Source organism: Pleurodeles waltl, chromosome 3_1 (genome assembly GCF_031143425.1).
Source record: "Pleurodeles waltl isolate 20211129_DDA chromosome 3_1, aPleWal1.hap1.20221129, whole genome shotgun sequence".
Lineage (NCBI taxonomy): Eukaryota > Metazoa > Chordata > Amphibia > Caudata > Salamandridae > Pleurodeles > Pleurodeles waltl.
Window position 1 is genome coordinate 747,021,949 of NC_090440.1, and position 27,436 is coordinate 747,049,384.

Here is a 27,436-nt window from a genome sequence, read left to right on the forward strand (position 1 = left end):
TGAGACTGCCAGGGTAAGAGTTAGCCTAGACAGGGTCACTAAGAGGCCTGTGGCTTTAGTGCCCATAGAAGTGGGTGGCACTCTTAGCTGGAGAAGGGTAGTAGTCAGTACAGACCTCCCCCTTGATTGTCTCCTTGGAAATGACTACCCAGAGGTTAGTCAGAGCCCAAGAGAGAAACTGGTCCAGTGCCAGTCCTCTCCCAAGGATTCTGGAAGTCCTGCCTCTGCAGTAAATGCAAGCAGGCCCCAGAAGAAGAAGAAAAGAAAACAGAGTAGGAAGGGTGGACAACCTTTAGCCAAGGTTACAGCAAGCCAAGGAGATTCTGCTCCAGTAGGGGAGAACTCCAAAAATGGCCCTGATAAAGTCCAACCTGACCCACAAGAAGTCCTGGCTAGTCAGGCAACTGTTAAACCTGAGTGGGTGGCTCCTCAGCTAACAGAAGAAAGAGTGGAAGAAGGGTGTTTACTACAAGATGTGGTAACCCCCCACTCCAATACAGCAGACAGGCAACCTGAACCCAAAGAAGCCTGTAACTTAGCCCCTTCCCTTTTAGGTGAAGAGCTAAAGGTGTGGTTCTGGGCACTGACAGCTGTCAGTGGCCTCGGCTGGGTGTTAGCCTTTATGGCTGCACTATCCTTAGCATGGTGGTCTGACCCCATGCCAAATAGCAAGTTAGGCCCCTGACCCTATTGGTCATGGTGGGGTTACTCCAGCTCTGGGTAACCTCTCTGGGTAAGCTAGGGGTGACCCTGGCCAAGATAAGGTTAGCAGAGGTGGACACCTCTAAGACCAAAATAGAAAGAATGGGTGGAGACATTGAAGAGGCAGACAAGAGGCAATTCAGACTAGGTCCTATCACTGTGGAAGTGGGTCAGTTCCCCAAAGGGAATGACCTGAACAGAAGGATGTAAGGCAGAGTAGGCCCTGCAACTAACCAGCCTATTTCTCCTACTCTTCCTCGCCTGACAGACTAGGAAGACTCTCCCAGCTTGGGCTGAGTCTCCTGGCCTGTAGGCTGGGGGGGGCTTGTGTAAAGAAATGGCTCCCTGTTGCAGTTACCCCCCACTTTTTGCCTGATACTGATGCTGACTTGACTGAGAAGTGTGCTGGGACCCTGCTAACCAGGCCCCAGCACCAGTGTTCCTTCACCTAAAATGTACCATTGTATCCACAATTGGCACACCCTGGCATTCAGATAAGTCCCTTGTAACTGGTACTTCTAGTACCAAGGGCCCTGATGCCAAGAAAGGTCTCTAAGGGCTGCAGCATGTCTTATGCCACCCTAGAGACCCCTCACTCAGCACAGACACACTACTTACAAGCCTGTGTGTGCTAGTGAGAACAAAATGAGTAAGTCGACATGGCACTCCCCTCAGGGTGCCATGCCAGCCTCTCACTGCCTATGCAGTATAGGTAAGACACCCCTCTAGCAGGCCTTACAGCCCTAAGGCAGGGTGCACTATACCATAGGTGAGGGTACCAGTGCATGAGCACTGTGCCCCTACAGTGTCTAAACAAAACCTTAGACATTGTAAGTGCAGGGTAGCCATAAGAGTATATGGTCTGGGAGTCTGTTTTACACGAACTCCACAGCACCATAATGGCTACACTGAAAACTGGGAAGTTTGGTATCAAACTTCTCAGCACAATAAATGCACACTGATGCCAGTGTACATTTTATTGTAAAATACACCACAGAGGGCACCTTAGAGGTGCCCCCTGAAACTTAACCAACTATCTGTGTAGGCTGACTGGTTCCAGCAGCCTGCCACACTAGAGACATGTTGCTGGCCCCATGGGGAGAGTGCCTTTGTCACTCTGAGGCCAGTAACAAAGCCTGCACTGGGTGGAGATGCTAACACCTCCCCCAGGCAGGAGCTGTGACACCTGGCGGTGAGCCTCAAAGGCTCACCCCTTTGTCACAGCCCAGCAGGGCACTCCAGCTTAGTGGAGTTGCCCGCCCCCTCCGGCCACGGCCCCCACTTTTGGCGGCAAGGCTGGAGGGAACAAAGAAAGCAACAAGGAGGAGTCACTGGCCAGTCAGGACAGCCCCTAAGGTGTCCTGAGCTGAAGTGACTCTAACTTTTAGAAATCCTCCATCTTGCAGATGGAGGATTCCCCCAATAGGGTTAGGATTGTGACCCCCTCCCCTTGGGAGGAGGCACAAAGAGGGTGTACCCACCCTCAGGGCTAGTAGCCATTGGCTACTAACCCCCAGACCTAAACACGCCCTTAAATTTAGTATTTAAGGGCTACCCTGAACCCTAGAAAATTAGATTCCTGCAACTACAAGAAGAAGGACTGCCTAGCTGAAAACCCCTGCAGCGGAAGACCAGAAGACGACAACTGCCTTGGCTCCAGAAACTCACCGGCCTGTCTCCTGCCTTCCAAAGATCCTGCTCCAGCGACGCCTTCCAAAGGGACCAGCGACCTCGACATCCTCTGAGGACTGCCCCTGCTTCAAAAAGACAAGAAACTCCCGAGGACAGCGGACCTGCTCCAAGAAAAGCTGCAACTTTGTTTCCAGCAGCTTTAAAGATCCCTGCAAGCTCCCCGCAAGAAGCGTGAGACTTGCAACACTGCACCCGGCGACCCCGACTCGGCTGGTGGAGATCCAACACCTCAGGAGGGACCCCAGGACTACTCTGATACTGTGAGTACCAAAACCTGTCCCCCCTGAGCCCCCACAGCGCCGCCTGCAGAGGGAATCCCGAGGCTTCCCCTGACCGCGACTCTTTGAATCCTACGTCCCGACGCCTGGGAGAGACCCTGCACCCGCAGCCCCCAGGACCTGAAGGACCGGACTTTCACTGGAGAAGTGACCCCCAGGAGTCCCTCTCCCTTGCCCAAGTGGAGGTTTCCCTGAGGAACCCCCCCCTTGCCTGCCTGCAGCGCTGAAGAGATCCCGAGATCTCTCATAGACTAACATTGCGAACCCGACGCTTGTTTCTACACTGCACCCGGCCGCCCCCGCGCCGCTGAGGGTGAAATTTCTGTGTGGGCTTGTGTCCCCCCCGGTGCCCTACAAAACCCCCCTGGTCTGCCCTCCGAAGACGCGGGTACTTACCTGCAAGCAGACCGGAACCGGGGCACCCCCTTCTCTCCATTCTAGCCTATGCGTTTTGGGCACCACTTTGAACTCTGCACCTGACCGGCCCTGGGCTGCTGGTGTGGTGACTTTGGGGTTGCTCTGAACCCCCAACGGTGGGCTACCTTGGACCAAGAACTAAGCCCTGTAAGTGTCTTACTTACCTGGTTAACCTAACAAATACTTACCTCCCCTAGGAACTGTGAAAATTGCACTGTGTCCACTTTTAAAACAGCTACTTGTGAATAACTTGAAAAGTATACATGCAATTTTGATGATTTGAAGTTCCTAAAGTACTTACCTGCAATACCTTTCGAATGAGATATTACATGTAGAATTTGAACCTGTGGTTCTTAAAATAAACTAAGAAAAGATATTTTTCTATACAAAAACCTATTGGCTGGATTTGTCTCTGAGTGTGTGTACCTCATTTATTGTCTATGTGTATGTACAACAAATGCTTAACACTACTCCTTGGATAAGCCTACTGCTCGACCACACTACCACAAAATAGAGCATTAGTATTATCTCTTTTTGCCACTATCTTACCTCTAAGGGGAACCCTTGGACTCTGTGCATGCTATTCCTTACTTTGAAATAGCACATACAGAGCCAACTTCCTACAGTAAGATAGTGGCAAAATTAGATAATTCTAATGCTCTATTTTGTGGTAGTGTGGTCGAGCAGTAGGCTTATCAGAGGGTAGTGTTAAGCATTTGTTGTACACACACACAGGCAATAAATGAGGAACACACACTCAAAAGACTTAACTCCAGGCCATTAGTTTTTATATGGAAAAATATATTTTCTTAATTTATTTTAGAACCACAAGATTCAAGATTTGAAGTAATTACATAAAATGCAAGGTACTCCACACAGGTAAGTAAGGAACTTTGAATTAGAGCAGTAACATACACAGTTTTAGTTAAAATGGCAATAAGCTAGTTTAAAAGTGGACACAGTGCAAAAATCAACAGTTCCTGGGGGACGTAAGTAATGGTCAGTTTTTCAGGTAATTAAGGCACTTACATGTTCAAGTTCATGGGCATAGGCAGCCTACCGTTGGGGGTTCCAGGCAACCCCAGAGTCACCGCACCAGCAACACAGGGCCGGTCATGTGCAGAGGTCAAAGAAGGGCCCAAAACACATAGGCGCCTATGAAGAACAGGGATGCTCCGGTTCCAGTCTGCCAACAGGTAAGTGCCTGCATCTTCAGAGAGCAGACCAGGGGGGCTTTGTAGAGCACTGGGGGGGACACAAGTAGGCATACAAAACACACCCTCAGCGGCACAGGGGCAGCCGGGTGCAGTGCGCAAAGCAAGCGTCGGGTTGTCAATAGGAATCAATGGAGGGACCCAGGGGTCACTCTAGCGGTGCAGGCAGGGCACAGGGGAGCTTCTTGGGCCAGCCACCAACTGGGCTAGGCAGAGGGTCGCCTGATGGTCACTCCTGCACTAGAGTTCGGTTCCTACTGGTCCTGGGGGCTGCGGGTGCAGTGCTTGGTCCAGGCGTAGGGTTCCTTGTTTCAGGCAGTCGCGGTGAGGGGGAGCCTCTGAATATTCTCTGCAAGCGCCGCTGTAGGGGTCCAGGGGGGTCGTCTCGGGTTACTCACAAGGTCGCAGTCGCCTTGGAGTTATCCCTGTAGTGTTGTTTCTCTGGAGCTTGAGCCGGGGGCATCTGGTGCAGAGTGAGAAGTCTCACGCTTCCGGCGGGGAAGAGAGAGTTCTTTAAAAGTTGCTTTAAAGTTGCAAAGTTGTTGCAGTTTTTGAACAGTGCCTCTATTCTTCGGAGTTTCTTGGTCCTTCAGGTTCGGGGCAGTCCTCTGAGCCCTCAGAGGTCGCTGGTCCCTGTTGGATGAGTCGCTGTGCAGGTTCTTTGAGTCTGGTGAGAAGGGCGGTAGGGCTGGGGCCAAGTCAGTTGTCGTCTCCGTCGTCTCTGCGGGGCTTTCAGGTCACCAGTCCTTCTTGTTGCAGGAATCTCCTTTCCTGGGTTCAGGGTTGCCCCAAAATACTGAATTTGGGGGGGTGTTTAGGTCAGGAGGGCAGTAGCCAATGGCTACTGTCCTGGAGGGTGGCTACACCCTCTTTGTGCCACCTCCCTGAGGGGAGGGGGGCACATCCCTTATCCTATTTGGGGGAATCCTCCAATCTCAAGATGGAGGATTTCTAAAGGCAGGAGTCACATCAGCTCAGGGCACCTTAGGGGCTGTCCTGACTGGTGGGTGACTCCTCCTTGTTTTTCTCATTATCTCCTCCAGCCTTGCCGCCAAAGGTGGGGGCAGTGGCCAGAGGGGCGGGCATATCCACTAGCTGGGATGCTGTAACAAAAGGCATGAGCCTTTGAGGCTCAACGCCAGGTGTTACAGTTCTCGCAGGGGGAGGTGAGAAGCACCTCCACCCAGTACAGGCTTTGTTCCTGGCCACAGAGTGACAAAGGCACTCTCCCCATGTGGCCAGAAACGCATCTGGTTGTGACAGGCTGGCAGAAACTGGTCAGCCTAACACTAGGAGTCAGACTGGTATTCAGGGGGCATATCTCTAAGATGCCCTCTGTGTGCATTTTAAAATAAATCCCATCAGTGTGGATTTATTGTGCTGTGAAGTTTGAACTTCCCAGATTTCAGTGTAGCCATTATGATGAAACTGTCGCGTGGGCTCTCATTATCCTAAATGAGACTACTGGATTTCTAGGCAGCAGGATCGATAACTGTGTGGGGGACTGAGTCTGACCCACGTGTAAGGAACTCTGTTACCCTAAATCCGTTTGTTGCTCCGGCTAACTAGCAGTGCCTCATTTCTCCCACGGGGAAGAAATGATTGGGCAGCCGAGCGCATGACATCTTTGGAACTTCTCAGGGAAGTCGTGGTCACTCAGATCCAAACCAACTCTCTCATTTACTATATGGTCTCATATACAAATGACAAAGACAGTATAAGTTTTATATAATGTTTTAATAAAACGACTGTATTTTAGATATTAAGGCGTGAGCCGCAATAACAAGAACAATACAACATAGTAGGATTGATATAGTAACCAGGAGAGTAAAACATAGAAATAAAGCTATCATAATTCCTAACCGTTTCTACTCTCCCTCTGCTTGTTCTATTTAGAGCACAGCATGTTAAGCTTTCAGCTTGCCTTTCTGTATCACTAGGGAGACGGACACACTCATACCTGAGCAAAGGCATGTGATCTGGTTCAGCATCTGCAACGAGGCAGTCAGCGTCTAGTTGTGGTTCCCTGGTCGGAATCTCCCTCTTGCATGTATTGGGACAAGGAAGTGATTTTATAACTAACATGTCATCGTGATCACAAAATGTTCCTACGCAGGAATGGCAAGTCTAGACTCCTACCACGTCTATCGGCAATGTACCAGACTGTATCCTTGACTAAAGCACAGAGTGAATATGTTATGAAGAACTCCTGTGCTGAAGTAGGCAAAACAGTGTGATATGAATAAAAAACAACACCGTAGAACTGGCTATTCGGTAAAATAACAGTACGAAGCCTAATAGAAAGCATTTAGAGCAAAGTGCACAGAGGCCTAAGGCCTGAAGCTAATGCGCAAAATATACGTAAAACAGGCCACACTACAAAACTGTGGAGTTCGTGTTTGACAAACTCCCAGACCATATACTCTTATGACTACCCTGCAATGACAATGTCTAAGGTTTTGCTTAGACACTGTAGGGGCATAGTGCTCATGCACATATGCCCTCACCTGTGGTATAGTGCACCCTGCCTTAGGGCTGTAATGCCTGCTAGAGGGGTGACTTACCTATGCCAGAAGAAGTATGAGGTTGGCATGACACTCTGAGGGGAGTGCAATGTCGACTTAGTCATGTTCTCTCCACCATCACACACAAGCTGTGAGGCAGTGTGTCTGTGCTGAGTGAGGGGTCCCCGGGGTTGCATAAGACATGCTGCATCCCTTAGAGACCTTCCCTGGCATCAGGGCCCTTGGTACCAGGGACTTATCTGAGTGCCAGGGCTGTGCCAATTGTGGAAGGAAAGGTACAGTTTCTGGAAGAAACATTGGTGCTGAGGCCTGGTTAACAGGGTTCCAGCACTCTTTCAATCATAACTTGGCATCAGCAAAAGGCAAAAAGTCAGGGGGTAACCATGCCAAGGAGGCATTTCTTTACATTTGGTATCAAACATCTCAGCACAATAAATGCACACCAATGCCAGTGTGGGATTTATTGTAAAATACACCCAGAGGGCATCTTAGAGATGGGAGTTCCACTGTTTGGTTTAGGTGGAACAGCGATATGACTTTGGTAAGAATTTGGGATTTGTACGTAGAACCACTTTATGTTTATGTATTTGTATAAAGGGTTCTTGTATAGTAAATGCTTGTATCTCACTTATTCTTCTAAGTGATGTGATAGCTATTAGAAAGGCTACCTTCCAAGTTAAGTATTGCATCTCACAAGAGTGCATGGGTTCGAATGGTGGTCCCATGAGTTGTGTTAATACAACATTAAGGTTCCATGAAGGTACTGGTGGTGTTCTTGGGGGTATGATTCTTTTTAGTCCCTCCATAAATGCTTTGATGACTGGGATTCTAAAAAGCGATGTTGAATGTGTAATCTGCAGATAGGCAGATATTGCAGTGAGATATATTTTAATTGAAGAGAATGCTAGCTTAGACTTTTGTAAGTGTAATAAGTAGCCTACAATGTCTTTTGCGGAAGCATGCAGTGGTTGAATTTGATTAGTGTGGCAGTAGTAAACAAATCTTTTCCATTTGTTTGCGTAGCAATGTCTTGTAGTGGGTTTTCTCGCTTGTTTAATGACCCCCATACATTCTTGTGTAAGGTCTAAATGTCCAAATTCTAAAATCTCAGGAGCCAGATTGCTAGATTGAGCGATGCTGGATTGGGGTGTCTGATCTGTTGTTTGTGTTGCGTTAACAGATCTGGCCTGTTCGGTAATTTGATGTGAGGTACTACTGATAAATCTAGCAGTGTTGTGTACCACGGTTGGCGAGCCCAGGTTGGTGCTATAAATATTAGTTTGAGTTTGTTTTGACTTATTTTGTTTACCAGATAAGGAATGAGTGGGAGAGGGGGAAAAGCGTAAGCAAATATTCCTGACCAACTGATCCATAACGCATTGCGGGTGTGGGTACCTGGACGCAAAGTTTCGGCATTTTGTGTTTTCTTTTGTTGCGAATAGGTCTATTTTTGGCGTTCCCCAGCGTAGAAAGTAATCTTGTAGGATCTGGGGATGAATTTCCCATTCGTGTGTTTTTTGGTGATCTCGACTGAGACACAGTTGTGAAGAGTGTGTCCCCCCCCCTTGTTTGTTGAGGTAATACATTGTTGTCATGTTGTCTGTTTTGACAAGAATGTGTTTGTGGGCTATCAGTGGTTGAAATGCTTTTAATGCTAGAAACACTGCCAACAGTTCTAAATGATTTATGTGCAGTTGTTTTTGTTGATTGTCCCATTGTCCCTGTATGCTGTGCTGGTTGAGGTGTGCTCCCCACCCCATCATGGAACCATCTGTTGTGATCACATCTTGAGGCACTGGGTCTTGGAATGGCCGCCCTTGGTTTAAATTTATAAGGTTCCACCATTGAAGCGAGAAGTGTGTCTGGCGGTCTACCAACACTAGATCTTGGAGTTGACCCTGTGCTTGTGTCCATTGTTTTGCTAGGCACTGTTGTAAGGGCCGCATGTGTAACCTTGCGTTTGGGACAATGGCTATGCATGAAGACATCATGCCTAGAAGTTTCATTACAAACCTCACTTGGTAGTGTTGGTTTGGATGTATGTTTAATGTTATATTTTGGAACGCTTGTACCCTTTGTGGACTTGGAGTGGCAATCGCTTTTTGTGTGTTGAGTGTTGCTCCCAAGTATTGTTGTATTTGGGATGGTTGCAGATGTGATTTTTGGTAATTTATAGAAAAGGAATAGTTTCTTACCTGTAACTCCAGTTCTCTCGTGGGGGTATTTCCATGATAGTCATAAGCACTGAATAGTTCTGCACGCCTGCGGGGACCCCGGAGCACTGTTCTAAAGTGTATTCTTAAGTGTAGATGTTTGCCTTTCTTGAAAAAGGCCTGTAAAGTCACTTAAGACTATCAATGTGCAGCCTAGAGGAAAAGCTACAAAGGCCAAATTGTTCATTCTGTTGGTTGAAAAAAAGGAAACTGTAGTACAGATATACCTTTAAAACATATTTATTCTAGAAATGTAGTGAAAAACTTTTTTTCCAACCTTATTTACAACTTCAAAATGCGAATGAAACAATGCAGGGCAGTGTAGCCCATAGGCTGCCATTATACAGAATGTAAATAGAGCTGTGCCTTTAAGAAAAGAAAGTCTTCCTGTTTCCCATCATGTGTCCACCTCCGGCTCAAACAATGGTTCCTGGTTGAAAGGCATGTTTAACACAGCTTGTTGGATTTCTGGCTTGAATCCTGAGCTTCGTAACCATGCATCCCTACGAATGGTTACCGCAGTGTTGACTGTTCGTGCTGCTGTGTCTGCAGAGTCTAATGCGGACCTTATTTGGTTGTTGGATATTCCTTGTCCTTCCTCAACAACCTGTTGGGCACGTTTCTGGTGTTCATTGGCAAGTGCTGTATAATGTGTTGCATCTCGTCCCAGTGTGCCCTGTCATAGCGAGCCAGTAGGGCTTGCGAGTTTGCGATCCGCCATTGATTGGCTGCCTGTGCTGCCACCCGTTTGCCCGCTGCATCAAACTTCCTACTCTCCTTGTCAGGCGGTGGAGCGTCTCCTGATGATTGAGAGTTTGCCCTCTTTCTTGCTGCCCCTACAACTACCGAGTCTGGAGTAAGTTGCTGTGTTATAAACACAGGGTCCGTTGGGGGAGGTTTGTATTTTTTCTCCACCCTAGGTGTGATAGCCCTTCCTTTCACTGGCTCCTGGAAGACCTGTTTTGCGTGCTTGAGCATGCCTGGGAGCATTGGCAGACTCTGGTAGGAAGTGTGGGTGGACGCCAAGGTGTTGAATAGGAAATCATCCTCTATTTGCTCTGAATGCATTGCTACATTGTGGAATGTAGCTGCCCTTGATAGTACCTGCGTATATGCAGTACTGTCCTCTGGAGGTGACAGCCTTGTTGGGTAACAATCTGGGCTGTTGTCTGATACCGGAGCATCATGTAAGTCCCATGCATCCGGATCATCCTGTGTCATCCCTGTATGGGTCGGTGACTGCATTGGGGGTGTTGTTACCAGGGACAGCTGTGGTGAATGCAGTGGAGAAGGTTGTGGCGAAAACCTTGGTGGTGGTGTTTTATCTCTTGCTACCTTTGCCTTCGGGTGCATTTCTGACTCATGAAATGCCAGCTTTCTTTTGGTTTTAATTGGAGGAAGAGTTTGTATTTTGCCAGTCTCTTTCTGGATATGCAACCTCCTTTGGGTATGGTCTGGTTCCCCCATACCTATCTCCTGCTCAAATCTGTGTTTTTGCATTTGGCCGGAAAGTCCTCGCTCTTCCGTGTAAGAGCTTCTTTTCGGCTCCGAAGCCGCTTTTTTCGGTACCACAGCTTCAGTGAAAGTCTTTTTCGGTTACGAGGTAACTTTTCTTACATTGGGTGAGTCTAACTTTCGGTGTCGAGATCGTTCGGAGCCTGAATCTTGACCGGAGTCGGATGTCTTCGGCAGTTCTTTGGCCTTTTTCGGTGCCGATGTTTGGTCACCGTCTTTTCGATGGGTTAAGCCATGGCCTGCGGGCGGTGGCATCCCCTTGGCCTTTACGATCTTTGTGCGAGTCTTGGACGGGGCAGTTTTACTCACTGCGTCGTCACGGGTCGCTCACTTTCGGAATCATCGGAGTCCGTTCCCAGGATGGAAATTCTTTCCTCCTCTTCGACATCAAGTTGTTCCCTCGGTGTCGACGCCATTTGTAGCCTTCTGGCTCTTCGATCGCGTAGGGTCTTTTTCGATTGAAATGCCCGACCGGCCTCACAAGTATCCTCCCTGTGTTCTGGTGATAGACACGGATTACAGACCAAGTGTTGGTCTGTATAAGGACACTTCCAGTGGCACTTCGGACAGAAGCGGAAGGGGGTCCGGTCCATTAGTTTCGTCTATGGACGCGGTCGGGCAGACCAGGCCCTGCTGAAGAGCGGAAGCCCCGAAGGGCCGCCGGAGCGCTTCTACTATCGGTGTCGATACGCTAACACTAAACTGGTACCGAGCGTGAACAATACCGTCAAATTTTTGATATCTAGCTAACTTTCCCGATTCGAAATACGGAGTGAAGAGGAACAAGTCCGAACCCGATGGCGGAAAGAAAACAATCTAAGATGGAGTCGACGCCCATGCGCAATGGAGCCGAAAGGGAGGAGCCCCTCGGTCTTGTGACTCGAAAAGACTTCTTCGAAGAAAAACAACTTGTAACACTCAGAGGCCAACACTAGATGGCAGGATAATGCACAGCATGTGTATCTGCAGCTACACAAGCCACCGTACATATATATATATATATATATATACATATATATATATATATACAAAATATACACACTATCTAAAACATTAATTGAACTCTTGGTATGACCAGACAGACAATGAGGAGACGGGTCGGACTTTGAGGAATCCACAGGTAGCTACTGTATCCCCCAGAAAAAGCGTTACCGAAGGTAAGTAAGTTGTTCTTCTGATGGATACAACTACCTTTGGATTCCTCACCTTATGAATAGAATCCCAAAGCAGTCCCGCACTCGGAGGTGGGTGCCCGACTGGTCAAACCAAGAAGTCCTGCAAAACAGAATGTGCAAAATGGCCATTCCTCCTAACTTCAGAGTCTAAGCAATAACACTTTGCGAAAGTGTGGAGGGAAGCTCAGGTTTCTGGCTTACAAAAATCAGTAAGCGGCACACCTCTAGCCAAAGCTGAAGTGGCAGATTAACCCTGGTGGAATGGGCCCTAATGCCTTCAAGTGAAACCTTCTTTGCTCGCGAGTAACAAATCTTTATGCAAAGAATGACCCCCCCCACCTTGAAAGAGCCCTCTTGTGGACAGGTTTGCCCGCATATCCAATGAAGAGCTGATCATTAATTCTTTAGTTTCTTGTCCTCTGTAGGAAAATGCCACTCATGGCATGGCCACCCCCACTCTTTACCTAGTGTTGATGCCATCTTTGATTGGAAGTGTGCTGGGACCCTACTAACCAGGCACCAGCACCAGTGTTCTTTCCCTAAAACTGTACCTTTGTTTCCACAATTGGCACAGCCCTGGCATTCAGAAACTTGTAAAACATATCCCTGGAACCAAGGGCTCTGTGGCCAGGGAAGGTCTCTAAGGGCTGCAGGATGTATTATGCCACCCTCAGGGACCCCTCACTCGGCACATGCACACTGCTTTGCAGCTTGTGTGTGCTGGTAGGGAGAAAAGGGCAAAGTCAACATGGCACCCCTCTCAGGATGCCCTGTCCATAAACCACTGCCTGTGGCATAGGTACATCACCCCTCTAGCAGGCCGTACAGCCCTAAGGCAGGGTGCACTATAGCACAGGTGAGGGCATGGCTGCATAAGCCCTATGCGCCCCTGCAGTGTCTAAGCCAATTCTTCGACATTGTAAGTGCCGGGTAGCCATAAAGAGTATATGGTCTGGGAGATGGCCATTAAGAACTCCACAGCACCATAATGGCTACAATGAAATCTGGGAAGTTTGGTATCAAACTTCTCAGCACAATAAACACACACTGATGCCAGTGTGGGATTTATTGAGAAATGCACAGAGGGCATCTTAGAGACCTCCCTGCACCCCCACGACGACGCCTGCAGAGGGAATCCCAAGGACCTCCCTGACCGTGACTGCCCAGGACAAAGATACCCAACGCCTGGAAGAAGCACTGCACCCGCAGCCCCCAGGTACCATGAGAAACCGACCACCGGTGCAACAACGACCAGCAGGCGGCTGTAGGAAATTGACTCTGTATATACTATTTCAAAGTAAGAAATAGTGTGCACAGAGTCCAAGGGTTCCCCTTAGAGGTAAGATAGTGGCAAAAAGAGATAATTCTAATGCTCTATTTTGTGGTAGTGTGGTCGAGCAGTAGGCTTATCGGAGTGTTAAGCATTTGTTGTACACACACACACAGGCAATAAGTGAGGAACACACACTCAAAGACTTACTCCAGGCCAATAGGTTTTTATATTGAAAAATATCTTTTCTTAGTTTATTTTAAGAACCACAGGTTCCAGATTTACAGTAAACACTTTAAATGTAAGGTACTTCACTTAGCTACTTTAGGAACTTTGAATGAAAACAATATCATGTACAGTCTTTGTAAAAACGGCAATAAGCTATTTTCAAAGTGGACACTGCAAAAATCAACAGTTCCTGGGGGAGGTAGGTAAAGGTTAGATTAGGAGGTAAGTAAAACATTTACAAGTCTCAGTCCTGGGACATAGGCAGCCCACCGTTAGGGGTTCAAGGCAACCCCAAAGTTACCACATCAGCAGCTCAGGGCCGGTCAGGTGCAGAGGTCAAGGAGGTGCCCAAAAAACATAGGCGCCTATGGAGAACTTTAGGCGCCTATGGAGAACAGGGGTGCTCTGGTTCCAGTCAGCCAGCAGGTAAGTACCTGTGTCCTCGGGGCAGACCAGGGGGGTTTTGTAGAGCACGGGGGGGGGAGGGGACACAAGTAGGCACACAAAACACACCCTCAGTGGCACAGGGGCGGCCGAGTGCAGTGTGCAAAGCAGGCATCAGGTAGGAAACAATGGAGGGACCTGGGGGTCACTCTAGCGGTGCAGGCAGGCACAGAGGGGGCTTCTCGGGACAGCCACCACCTGGGCAAGGCAGAGGGGCGCCTTGGGGTCACTCCTGTGTTGAAGTTCGGTTCCTTCAGGTCCTGGGGGCTGCGGGTGCAGTGTTGGTTCCAGGTGTCGGGTCCCTTGTTACAGGCAGTCGCGGTCAGGGGGAGCCTCTGGATTCTCTCTGCAGGCATCGCTGTGGCATCGCTGTGGGAGCTCAGGGGGGTCGTCTCTGGTTACTCACGAGCTCGCAGTCGCCGGGGAGTGCTCCCTGAGGTGTTTGTTCTCTGGATCTCGAGCCGGGGGCATCGGGTGCAGAGTGTGAAGTCTCACGCTTCCGGCGGGAAACGTGCAGTCTTTGAAAGTTGTTTCTTTGTTGCAAAGAGGTAGCTGGTTCTGAACAGGGCAGCTGTTGACAGGAGTTTCTTGGTCCTTTAGTCCTGGGCAGTCCTCTGAGGCTTCAGAGGTCGCTGGTCCCTGTCGGATGCGTCGCTGGAGCAGGTTTTCGAAGTTGGAGACAGGCCGGTAGGGCTGGGGCCAAAGCAGTTGTCGTCTGTAAGGAAATGCCTCCTTGGCATGGTTATCCCCTGACTTTTTGCCTTTGCTGATGCTATGTTTTGATTTGAAAGTGTGCTGAGGCCTGCTAACCAGGCCCCAGCACCAGTGTTCTTTCCCTAACCTGTACTTTTGTTTTACATAATTGGCACACCCTGGCATCCAGGTAAGTCCCTTGTAACTGGTACCCCTGGTACCAAGGGCCCTGATGCCAGGGAAGGTCTCTAAGGGCTGCAGCATATCTTATGCCACCCTGGGGACCCCTCACTCAGCACAGACACACTGCTTGCCAGCTTGTGTGTGCTGGTGAGGACAAAACGAGTAAGTCTACATGGCACTCCCCTCAGGGTGCCATGCCAACCTCACACTGCCTATGCAGTATAGATAAGTCACCCCTCTAGCAGGCCTTACAGCCTTAAGGCAGGGTGCACTATACCATAGGTGAGGGCACCAGTGCATGAGCACTGTGCCCCTACAGTGTCTAAGCAAAACCTTAGACATTGTAAGTGCAGGGTAGCCATAAGAAGTATATGGTCTGGGAGTCTGTCAAACACGAACTCCACAGCACCATGATGGCTACACTGAAAACTGGGAAGTTTGGTATCAAACTTCTCAGCACAATAAATGCACACTGATGCCAGTGTACATTTTATTGTGAAATACACCCCAGAGGGCACCTTAGAGGTGCCCCTGAAACCTTAACCAACTACCCGTGTAGGCTGACTGGTTTTAGCAGCCTGCCACACTCGAGACATGTTGCTGGCCACATGGGGAGAGTGCCTTTGTCACTCTGTGGCCAGTAACAAAGCCTTGCCTGGGTGGAGATGCTATCACCTCCCCCAGGCAGGAGCTGTAACACCTGGCGGTGAGCCTCAAAGGCTCACCCCCTTTCTTCCAGCACCACATGGCACACCAGCTAGTGGAGTTGCCCGCCCCCTCCGGCCACGGCCCCACTTTTGGCGGCAAGGCCGGAGGAATTAATGAGAAAAACAAGGAGGAGTCACTGGCCAGTCAGGACAGCCCCTAAGGTGTGCTGAGCTGAGGTGACTAACTTTTAGAAAACCTCCATCTTGCAGATGGAGGATTCCCCCAATAGGGATAGGAATGTGACCCCCTCCCCTTGGGAGGAGGCACAAAGAGGGTGTACCCACCCTCAGGGCTAGTAGCCATTGGCTACTAACCCCCCAGACCTAAACACGCCCTTAAATTTAGTATTTAAGGGCTCCCCTGAACCTAAGAATTTAGATTCCTGCAACTTACAGAAGAAGAGGACTGCTGAGCTGAAAAACCCTGCAGAGAAGAAGAAGACACCAACTGCTTGGCCCCAGCCCTACCGGCCTGTCTCCCTCCTTCAGAAGAAACCTGCTCCAGCGACGCTTTCCCTGGGACCAGCGACCTCTGAATCCTCAGAGGACTGCCCTGCTTCCAAAAGACCAAGAAACTCCAGAGAACAGCGGCCCTGTTCAACAAAGACTGCAACTTTGTATCCAGAGGAGCAGATTTAAAGACCCCTGCAATCCCTGCAAGAAGCGTGAGACTTGCAACACTGCACCCGGCGACCCCTACTCGACTAGTGGAGAACCAACACCTCAGGGAGGACCCTCTGGCGACTCAGAGACTGTGAGTAACCAAAGTTGTACCCCCTGAGCTCCCACAGCGACGCCTGCAGAGGGAATCCCGAGGCTCCCCCTGACCGTGACTGCCTGACTCTGAAATCCCGACGCCTGGAAAAGACCCTGCACCCGCAGCCCCCAGGACCTGAAGGATCGGAACCCCAGTGCAGGAGTGACCCCCAGGAGGCCCTCTCCCTTGCCCAGGTGGTGGCTACCCCGAGGAGCCCCCCCCCCCTTGCCTGCCTGCACCACTGAAGAGACCCCTTGGTCTCTCATTGAAACCCATTGAAAACCTGACACTGCACCCGGCCGCCCCCGCGCTGCTGAGGGTGTACTTTCTGTGTGGACTTGTGTCCCCCCCCGGTGCCCTACAAAACCCCCCTGGTCTGCCCTCCGAAGACGCGGGTACTTACCTGCTGGCAGACTGGAACCGGGGCACCCCCTTCTCTCCATTGAAGCCTATGCGTTTTGGGCACCACTTTGAACTCTGCACCTGACCGGCCCTGAGCTGCTGGTGTTGTAACTTTGGGGTTGCTCTGAACCCCCAACGGTGGGCTACCTTGGACCCCAATTTGAACCCTGTAGGTGGTTTACTTACCTGCAAGAACTTACATTACTTTACCTCCCCCAGGAACTGTGAAAATTGCACTGTGTCCACTTTTAAAACAGCTAAATGTGTTTTATGTAAAAAGTATATATGCTATTGTAATTGTTCAAAGTTCCTAGAGTACTTACCTGCAATACCTTTCAAATGAGATATTACATGTAGAATTTGAACCTGTGGTTCTTAAAATAAACTAAGAAAATATATTTTTCTATAACAAAAACCTATTGGCCTGGAATTGTTTCTGAGTGTGTGTTCCTCATTTATTGCCTGTGTGTATGTACAACAAATGCTTAACACTACTCCTTTGATAAGCCTACTGCTCGACCACACTACCACAAAATAGAGCATTAGTATTATCTCTTTTTGCCACTATCTTACCTCTAAGGGGAACCCTTAGACTCTGTGCATACTATTCCTTACTTTGAAATAGTGCATACAGAGCCAACTTCCTACATCGTCTTCCTCCTTCTCTGCAGGCTTGTAGGTCAGCAGTCCTTCTTTCTTCAGGTTGCAGGAATCTGATTTCCTGGGATCTGGGGAGCCCCTAAATACTGAATTTAGGGGGGTGTTTATGTCTGGGAGGGCAGTAGCCAATGGCTACTGTCCTTTAAGGTGGCTACACCCTCTTTGTGCCTCCTCCCTGTGGGGAGGGGGGCACATCCCTAATCCTATTGGGGGAATCCTCCAAACTCAAGATGGAGGATTCCTAAAGGTAGGGATCACCTCGGGACACCTTAGGGGCTGTCCTGACTGGTGGGTGACTCCTCCTTGTTTTTCTCATCATCTCCTCCAGCCTTGCCGCCAAAAGTGGGGGCAGTGGCCGGAGAGGCGGGCATCTCCACTAGCTGGAGGAGTTTGTGTTTAACAAAGTCCCAGACCATACACTCTTATGGCTACCCTGCACTTACAATGTACACTGGCATCAGTGTGCGTTTATTGTGCTGAGAAGTTTGATACCAAACTTCCCAGATTTCAGTGTAGCCATTATGGAACTGTGGAGTTCGTGTTTAACAAACTCCCAGACCATACACTCTTATGGCTACCCTGCAATTACAATGTCTAAGGTTTTGCTTAGACACTGTAGGGGCATAGTGCTCATGTACATATGCCCTCACCTGTGGTATAGTGCACCCTGCCTTAGGGCTGTAAGGCCTGCTAGAGGGGTGACTTACCTATGCCACAGGCAGTGTGAGGTTGGCATGGCACTCTGAGTGTCATGTGGACTTAGTCATTTTCTCCCCACCAGCACACACAAGCTGTGAGGCAGTATACATGTGCTGAGTGAGGGGTTCCTAGGGTGGCATAAGACATGCTGTAGCCCTTAGAGACCTTCCCTGGCATCAGGGCCCTTGGTACCAGGGGTACCAGTTACAAGGGACTTACCTGAGTGCCAGGGTTGTGCCAATAATGGAGACAAAGGTACAGTTTAGGGAAAGAACACTGGTGCTGGGGCCTGATTAGCAGGGTTCCAGCACACTTTCAAATCATAAATTAGCATCAGCAAAGGCAAAAAGTTAGAAGTCTGAAGGACTGCCCTGGACTACAAGACCAAGAAACTCCCATGAACAGCGGCCCTGTTCAAAACCAGCTACTTCTTTGCAACAAAGAAGCAACTTCCAAAGACTTCACGTTTCCTGCCGGAAGCGTGAGACTCTACACTCTGCACCCGACGCCCCCGGCTCGACCTGCAGAAAACCAACACCTCAAGGAGGACTCCCGGGCGACTATCTCTCACTTTGAGATAGTATGTACACAGCCAACTTCCTACAATGCCCATATGCATTACCAGTTAGAGGAGGAGTCACTATACCTCGTGACTCTAAAAACTTTGCGAACAAAAACAACTTGCTAACTTCCTGCCTCAAAACTAGATGGTGAAAGTATGCAGAGCATGAGCGTCTACAGTCACACATACCATCAAATCTTAAGTAACTTTACTGCCAGACCTGGTAATGCGGTTTCAAGTCATGGTACATGAAAGGAACTGAACCAATTTTAGTATGAACTATTAGTGCATTGGTACCTGAAGAACACCATATACTTCTGCTATATGATAATGTTAATCAGGAGCATCAAATGTATTCAGTTTCACTTTATAGCAACACAGACTTAGTAACTTAGGTTACTTTACTGCCAGATCTGGTAACACTGTTTCAAGCCATGGTACATGAAAGGAACGGGATAGATTTTTTTAAGATCTAGTACTCCATTGGTGCCAGAAGAACACCATATGCTTATGCTATTCGATAATGTTAATCAAGAGCATTCATTGTATTCAGTTTCACTTTATAGTAACACAGACTTAATTTATGAAAGATACAATAAGAGGAAGGCTCTTTAGGAGCATACAAACCTATAGTGTACATTCAAGTTTACATGCTTTTGTACATGGCTGATACAATGGAGTAAACAAACAATCCACCCACGTTTAATCATACTTACTATCTGGCATTTTATATCGCCGTAAATTTGCAATGAGTTCATCCACTTGCACGAAAGGACCCTATTGTGAAAAACAATTTAGATTAATTACAATGAAAGACTTGCATGTCGTTCGTACATTCAAAGTAATGTTTTTATATTATTCATTAATTTCACTTCTCCTGAAGAAGACACTGATCAGGGGTGCAGTTTGGACAGGTGTTTAGTTACTCACACATACATTCACAGTGTCTTCCCTGTGCTTCTAATGCCTCTGCTGCTGACTCTGCTCGTCACTGTGAGCCCCCAGCAGCCTGCAGACCCCAAGACCAGTTAATCTTCAATCTTAACTCTCTTTTACTTAAAATTGCAGAATGAGGGAAGCCTTCTTATAGCAGGGTAGTGCCTAATAACTTCAGCAGTACAACTAGGTAAGCAGCCTGGTCCTGGCTGAAGGCCACATTGCTCTTTTCACTGGTACAGAATTTATGGCAATTGTTTCAGAGAACTTAACTGGTGTAAAAAACAAAACAAAAAACAAAAGATAAAAAAATAAAACAAAAGGTTATATTCTTAGTGACCAATGAAACCATATTTAGCCAATAGCAAGGGTTACTGGCTGATATGGGGTTATAACAAATGCAAGAAAATCACACTGTCACTGTTTTCCTTGCCCCGACCAAGTGCCCCTAACTATTGACTATTGGACATCTTGCAGCCTAAAGAAACAAATTACTTGCCTATAACGATAGTTTTGCAAGCATGGAGCTCGTATATGTGTGCATGTTTTTAATTATTTTGCCACCCAGTGGTCGGGTTCACAACATTCTGACTTGTGTAAATGTTTTGCTTTTGGTAATCAACCATAGGTAGAGTTTATGACGCTGAGCACAAGCCCACAATGTCTCACGTGTCACCACCATTTTCGTTTTTTTTCTGTATTATAGTTTAGTACCTTTATTTTTTGTTCCTTTCACCACGGTCAACATGCTGTGAAAGAATTCTAGATGCACATGCTTTACATAGATTTAATAGAGGTCTGTTTCTTCTTATAAATGGACTTTAAGTGAAGATATCCTCAAACCTGACAAGGCCAAATGATGAAGATATTGTGTAAAGAAATGGCTCCCTGTTGCAGTTACCCCCCCACTTTTTGCCTGATACTGATGCTGACTTGACTGAGAAGTGTGCTGGGACCCTGCTAACCAGGCCCCAGCACCAGTGTTCCTTCACCTAAAATGTACCATTGTATCCACAATTGGCACACCCTGGCATTCAGATAAGTCCCTTGTAACTGGTACTTCTAGTACCAAGGGCCCTGATGCCAAGAAAGGTCTCTAAGGGCTGCAGCATGTCTTATGCCACCCTAGAGACCCCTCACTCAGCACAGACACACTGCTTACAAGCCTGTGTGTGCTAGTGAGAACAAAATGAGTAAGTCGACATGGCACTCCCCTCAGGGTGCCATGCCAGCCTCTCACTGCCTATGCAGTATAGGTAAGACACCCCTCTAGCAGGCCTTACAGCCCTAAGGCAGGGTGCACTATACCATAGGTGAGGGTACCAGTGCATGAGCACTGTGCCCCTACAGTGCCTAAACAAAACCTTAGACATTGTAAGTGCAGGGTAGCCATAAGAGTATATGGTCTGGGAGTCTGTTTTACACGAACTCCACAGCACCATAATGGCTACACTGAAAACTGGGAAGTTTGGTATCAAACTTCTCAGCACAATAAATGCACACTGATGCCAGTGTACATTTTATTGTAAAATACACCACAGAGGGCACCTTAGAGGTGCCCCCTGAAACTTAACCAACTATCTGTGTAGGCTGACTGGTTCCAGCAGCCTGCCACACTAGAGACATGTTGCTGGCCCCATGGGGAGAGTGCCTTTGTCACTCTGAGGCCAGTAACAAAGCCTGCACTGGGTGGAGATGCTAACACCTCCCCCAGGCAGGAGCTGTGACACCTGGCGGTGAGCCTCAAAGGCTCACCCCTTTGTCACAGCCCAGCAGGGCACTCCAGCTTAGTGGAGTTGCCCGCCCCCTCCGGCCACGGCCCCCACTTTTGGCGGCAAGGCTGGAGGGAACAAAGAAAGCAACAAGGAGGAGTCACTGGCCAGTCAGGACAGCCCCTAAGGTGTCCTGAGCTGAAGTGACTCTAACTTTTAGAAATCCTCCATCTTGCAGATGGAGGATTCCCCCAATAGGGTTAGGATTGTGACCCCCTCCCCTTGGGAGGAGGCACAAAGAGGGTGTACCCACCCTCAGGGCTAGTAGCCATTGGCTACTAACCCCCCAGACCTAAACACGCCCTTAAATTTAGTATTTAAGGGCTACCCTGAACCCTAGAAAATTAGATTCCTGCAACTACAAGAAGAAGGACTGCCTAGCTGAAAACCCCTGCAGAGGAAGACCAGAAGACGACAACTGCCTTGGCTCCAGAAACTCACCGGCCTGCCTCCTGCCTTCCAAAGATCCTGCTCCAGCGACGCCTTCCAAAGGGACCAGCGACCTCGACATCCTCTGAGGACTGCCCCTGCTTCGAAAAGACAAGAAACTCCCGAGGACAGCGGACCTGCTCCAAGAAAGGCTGCAACTTTGTTTCCAGCAGCCTTGAAAGAACCCTGCAAGCTCCCCGCAAGAAGCGTGAGACTTGCAACACTGCACCCGGCGACCCCGACTCGGCTGGTGGAGATCCGACGCCTCAGGAGGGACCCCAGGACTACTCTGATACTGTGAGTACCAAAACCTGTCCCCCCTGAGCCCCCACAGCGCCGCCTGCAGAGGGAATCCCGAGGCTTCCCCTGACCGCGACTCTTTGAACCTAAAGTCCCGACGCCTGGGAGAGACCCTGCACCCGCAGCCCCCAGGACCTGAAGGACCGGACTTTCACTGGAGAAGTGACCCCCAGGAGTCCCTCTCCCTTGCCCAAGTGGAGGTTTCCCCGAGGAATCCCCCCCTTGCCTGCCTGCAGCGCTGAAGAGATCCCGAGATCTCTCATAGACTAACATTGCGAACCCGACGCTTGTTTCTACACTGCACCCGGCCGCCCCCGCGCCGCTGAGGGTGAAATTTCTGTGTGGACTTGTGTCCCCCCCGGTGCCCTACAAAACCCCCCTGGTCTGCCCTCCGAAGACGCGGGTACTTACCTGCAAGCAGACCGGAACCGGGGCACCCCCTTCTCTCCATTCTAGCCTATGCGTTTTGGGCACCACTTTGAACTCTGCACCTGACCGGCCCTGCGCTGCTGGTGTGGTGACTTTGGGGTTGCTCTGAACCCCCAACGGTGGGCTACCTTGGACCAAGAACTAAGCCCTGTAAGTGTCTTACTTACCTGGTTAACCTAACCAATACTTACCTCCCCTAGGAACTGTGAAAATTGCACTAAGTGTCCACTTTTAAAACAGCTATTTGTGAATAACTTGAAAAGTATACATGCAATTTTGATGATTTGAAGTTCCTAAAGTACTTACCTGCAATACCTTTCGAATGAGATATTACATGTAGAATTTGAACCTGTGGTTCTTAAAATAAACTAAGAAAAGATATTTTTCTATACAAAAACCTATTGGCTGGATTTGTCTCTGAGTGTGTGTACCTCATTTATTGTCTATGTGTATGTACAACAAATGCTTAACACTACTCCTTGGATAAGCCTACTGCTCGACCACACTACCACAAAATAGAGCATTAGTATTATCTATTTTTACCACTATTTTACCTCTAAGGGGAACCCTTGGACTCTGTGCATGCTATTCCTTACTTTGAAATAGCACATACAGAGCCAACTTCCTACATTGGTGGATCAGCGGTGGGGTACAAGACTTTGCATTTGCTGGACTACTCAGCCAATACCTGATCACACGACAAATTCCAAAATTGTCATTAGAAATTGATTTTTGCAATTTGAAAAGTTTTCTAAATTCTTAAAAGACCTGCTAGGGCCTTGTGTTAGATCCTGTTTAGCATTTCTTTTAGAGTTTAAAAGTTTGTAAAAGTTTGAATTAGAACCTAGAACTAGTTGTAGATTCTTAAAAAGTATTCCAACTTTTAGAAGCAAAATGTCTAGCACAGATGTGACTGTGGTGGAACTTGACACCACACCTTACCTCCATCTTAAGATGAGGGAGCTAAGGTCACTCTGTAAAATAAAGAAAATAACAATGGGCCCCAAACCTACCAAAATACAGCTCCAGGAGCTTTTGGCAGAGTTTGAAAAGGCCAACCCCTCTGAGGGTGGCAACTCAGAGGAAGAGGATAGTGACTTGGAGGAAAATTCCCCCCTACCAGTCCTATCTAGGGAGAACAGGGTCCCTCAAACCCTGACTCCAAAAATAATAGTCAGAGATGCTGGTTCCCTCACAGGAGAGACCAACACCTCTGAAATCACTGAGGATAACTCCAGTGAAGATGACCCCCTGTTAGCCAGGATGGTCAAAAGATTGGCTTTGGAAAAGCAGCTCCTAGCCATAGAGAGGGAAAGAAAAGAGATGGGCCTAGGTCCCATCAATGGTGGCAGCAACTTAAATAGGGTCAGAGATTCTCCTGACATCCTAAAAATCCCCAAAGGGATTGTAACAAAATATGAAGATGGTGATGACATCACCAAATGGTTCACAGCTTTTGAGAGGGCTTGTGTAACCAGAAAAGTGAACAGATCTCACTGGGGTGCTCTCCTTTGGGAAATGTTCACTGGAAAGTGTAGGGATAGACTCCTCACACTCTCTGGAAAAGATGCAGAATCTTATGACCTCATGAAGGGTACCCTGATTGAGGGCTTTGGATTCTCCACTGAGGAGTATAGAATTAGATTCAGGGGGGCTCAAAAATCCTCGAGCCAGACCTGGGTTGATTTTGTAGACTACTCAGTAAAAACACTAGATGGTTGGTTAACTGGAAATGAAGTGTGTGACTATGTTGGGCTTTATAATTTGTTTATGAAAGAACACATTTTAAGTAACTGCTTCAATGAAAAGTTGCATCAGTATCTGGTAGACCTAGGTCCAATTTCTCCCCAAGAATTGGGAAAGAAGGCAGACCACTGGGTCAAGACTAGAGTAACCAAAACTTCCACTGGGGGTGACCAAAAGAAAGGGGTTACAAAAACTCCCCAGGAGAAAGTGGGTAACACTAGAAACCAAGAAAAAGAGTCCTCTGTAGGCCCCCAAAAACCAGAACAGGTGGGTGGGCCCCAAGACACAACCCAAAACAAAGGTGGGTACCAGGGTAAGAACTGGGATGCCACTAAGGCCTGGTGCCACAACTGTAAACAGTCTGGGCACCACACCAAGGACACTTCTTGTCCCAAAAACAAACCCCAGAACAAAATTCCTGGGGTAACCAGTGTAGCCATGGGAGATGACTCCTCAGATGAGGAGGTCTTCCTAGCCTTCAACTGGAAACAGGGCCCAACAGGTGAGTTGGAGATTCCAGAGGGAAGTAGACACTTCCACCACCTACTGGTGAATGGGATCCCAACCACTGCCCTGAGAGACACTTGTGCCAGTCACACTATTGTGCATGACAGGCTGGTGCTCTCAAACCAGTACATCCCAGGTGAGACTGCCAGGGTAAGAGTTAGCCTAGACAGGGTCACTAAGAGGCCTGTGGCTTTAGTGCCCATAGAAGTGGGTGGCACTCTTAGCTGGAGAAGGGTAGTAGTCAGTACAGACCTCCCCCTTGATTGTCTCCTTGGAAATGACTACCCAGAGGTTAGTCAGAGCCCAAGAGAGAAACTGGTCCAGTGCCAGTCCTCTCCCAAGGATTCTGGAAGTCCTGCCTCTGCAGTAAATGCAAGCAGGCCCCAGAAGAAGAAGAAAAGAAAACAGAGTAGGAAGGGTGGACAACCTTTAGCCAAGGTTACAGCGAGCCAAGGAGATTCTGCTCCAGTAGGGGAGAACTCCAAAAATGGCCCTGATAAAGTCCAACCTGACCCACAAGAAGTCCTGGCTAGTCAGGCAACTGTTAAACCTGAGTGGGTGGCTCCTCAGCTAACAGAAGAAAGAGTGGAAGAAGGGTGTTTACTACAAGATGTGGTAACCCCCCACTCCAATACAGCAGACAGGCAACCTGAACCCAAAGAAGCCTGTAACTTAGCCCCTTCCCTTTTAGGTGAAGAGCTAAAGGTGTGGTTCTGGGCACTGACAGCTGTCAGTGGCCTCTGCTGGGTGTTAGCCTTTATGGCTGCACTATCCTTAGCATGGTGGTCTGACCCCATGCCAAATAGCAAGTTAGGCCCCCTGACCCTATTGGTCATGGTGGGGTTACTCCAGCTCTGGGTAACCTCTCTGGGTAAGCTAGGGGTGACCCTGGCCAAGATAAGGTTAGCAGAGGTGGACACCTCTAAGACCAAAATAGAAAGAATGGGTGGAGACATTGAAGAGGCAGACAAGAGGCAATTCAGACTAGGTCCTATCACTGTGGAAGTAGGTCAGTTCCCCAAAGGGAATGACCTGAACAGAAGGATGTAAGGCAGAGTAGGCCCTGCAACTAACCAGCCTATTTCTCCTACTCTTCCTCGCCTGACAGACTAGGAACACTCTCCCAGCTTGGGCTGAGTCTCCTGGCCTGTGGGCTGGGGGGGGCTTGTGTAAAGAAATGGCTCCCTGTTGCAGTTACCCCCCCACTTTTTGCCTGATACTGATGCTGACTTGACTGAGAAGTGTGCTGGGACCCTGCTAACCAGGCCCCAGCACCAGTGTTCCTTCACCTAAAATGTACCATTGTATCCACAATTGGCACACCCTGGCATTCAGATAAGTCCCTTGTAACTGGTACTTCTAGTACCAAGGGCCCTGATGCCAAGAAAGGTCTCTAAGGGCTGCAGCATGTCTTATGCCACCCTAGAGACCCCTCACTCAGCACAGACACACTGCTTACAAGCCTGTGTGTGCTAGTGAGAACAAAATGAGTAAGTCGACATGGCACTCCCCTCAGGGTGCCATGCCAGCCTCTCACTGCCTATGCAGTATAGGTAAGACACCCCTCTAGCAGGCCTTACAGCCCTAAGGCAGGGTGCACTATACCATAGGTGAGGGTACCAGTGCATGAGCACTGTGCCCCTACAGTGTCTAAACAAAACCTTAGACATTGTAAGTGCAGGGTAGCCATAAGAGTATATGGTCTGGGAGTCTGTTTTACACGAACTCCACAGCACCATAATGGCTACACTGAAAACTGGGAAGTTTGGTATCAAACTTCTCAGCACAATAAATGCACACTGATGCCAGTGTACATTTTATTGTAAAATACACCACAGAGGGCACCTTAGAGGTGCCCCCTGAAACTTAACCAACTATCTGTGTAGGCTGACTGGTTCCAGCAGCCTGCCACACTAGAGACATGTTGCTGGCCCCATGGGGAGAGTGCCTTTGTCACTCTGAGGCCAGTAACAAAGCCTGCACTGGGTGGAGATGCTAACACCTCCCCCAGGCAGGAGCTGTGACACCTGGCGGTGAGCCTCAAAGGCTCACCCCTTTGTCACAGCCCAGCAGGGCACTCCAGCTTAGTGGAGTTGCCCGCCCCCTCCGGCCACGGCCCCCACTTTTGGCGGCAAGGCTGGAGGGAACAAAGAAAGCAACAAGGAGGAGTCACTGGCCAGTCAGGACAGCCCCTAAGGTGTCCTGAGCTGAAGTGACTCTAACTTTTAGAAATCCTCCATCTTGCAGATGGAGGATTCCCCCAATAGGGTTAGGATTGTGACCCCCTCCCCTTGGGAGGAGGCACAAAGAGGGTGTACCCACCCTCAGGGCTAGTAGCCATTGGCTACTAACCCCCCAGACCTAAACACGCCCTTAAATTTAGTATTTAAGGGCTACCCTGAACCCTAGAAAATTAGATTCCTGCAACTACAAGAAGAAGGACTGCCTAGCTGAAAACCCCTGCAGAGGAAGACCAGAAGACGACAACTGCCTTGGCTCCAGAAACTCACCGGCCTGTCTCCTGCCTTCCAAAGATCCTGCTCCAGCGACGCCTTCCAAAGGGACCAGCGACCTCGACATCCTCTGAGGACTGCCCCTGCTTCGAAAAGACAAGAAACTCCCGAGGACAGCGGACCTGCTCCAAGAAAGGCTGCAACTTTGTTTCCAGCAGCCTTGAAAGAACCCTGCAAGCTCCCCGCAAGAAGCGTGAGACTTGCAACACTGCACCCGGCGACCCCGACTCGGCTGGTGGAGATCCGACGCCTCAGGAGGGACCCCAGGACTACTCTGATACTGTGAGTACCAAAACCTGTCCCCCCTGAGCCCCCACAGCGCCGCCTGCAGAGGGAATCCCGAGGCTTCCCCTGACCGCGACTCTTTGAACCTAAAGTCCCGACGCCTGGGAGAGACCCTGCACCCGCAGCCCCCAGGACCTGAAGGACCGGACTTTCACTGGAGAAGTGACCCACAGGAGTCCCTCT

At 49.0% G+C, this 27,436-nt stretch overlaps 1 protein-coding gene across 1 annotated transcript in view; it reads right to left on the reverse strand.

Annotated features, from left to right (window-relative positions):
* The window catches only part of CSTF3 (cleavage stimulation factor subunit 3), a 409,061-nt gene that overhangs the window by 13,771 nt on the left and 367,854 nt on the right, over positions 1 to 27,436 (reverse strand). Inside the window, exon 20 of the mRNA XM_069223523.1 lies at positions 19,053 to 19,113. Within this exon, the coding sequence (XP_069079624.1) occupies positions 19,053 to 19,113 (61 nt within the window). The remainder of the gene's footprint in view (positions 1 to 19,052; positions 19,114 to 27,436) is intronic.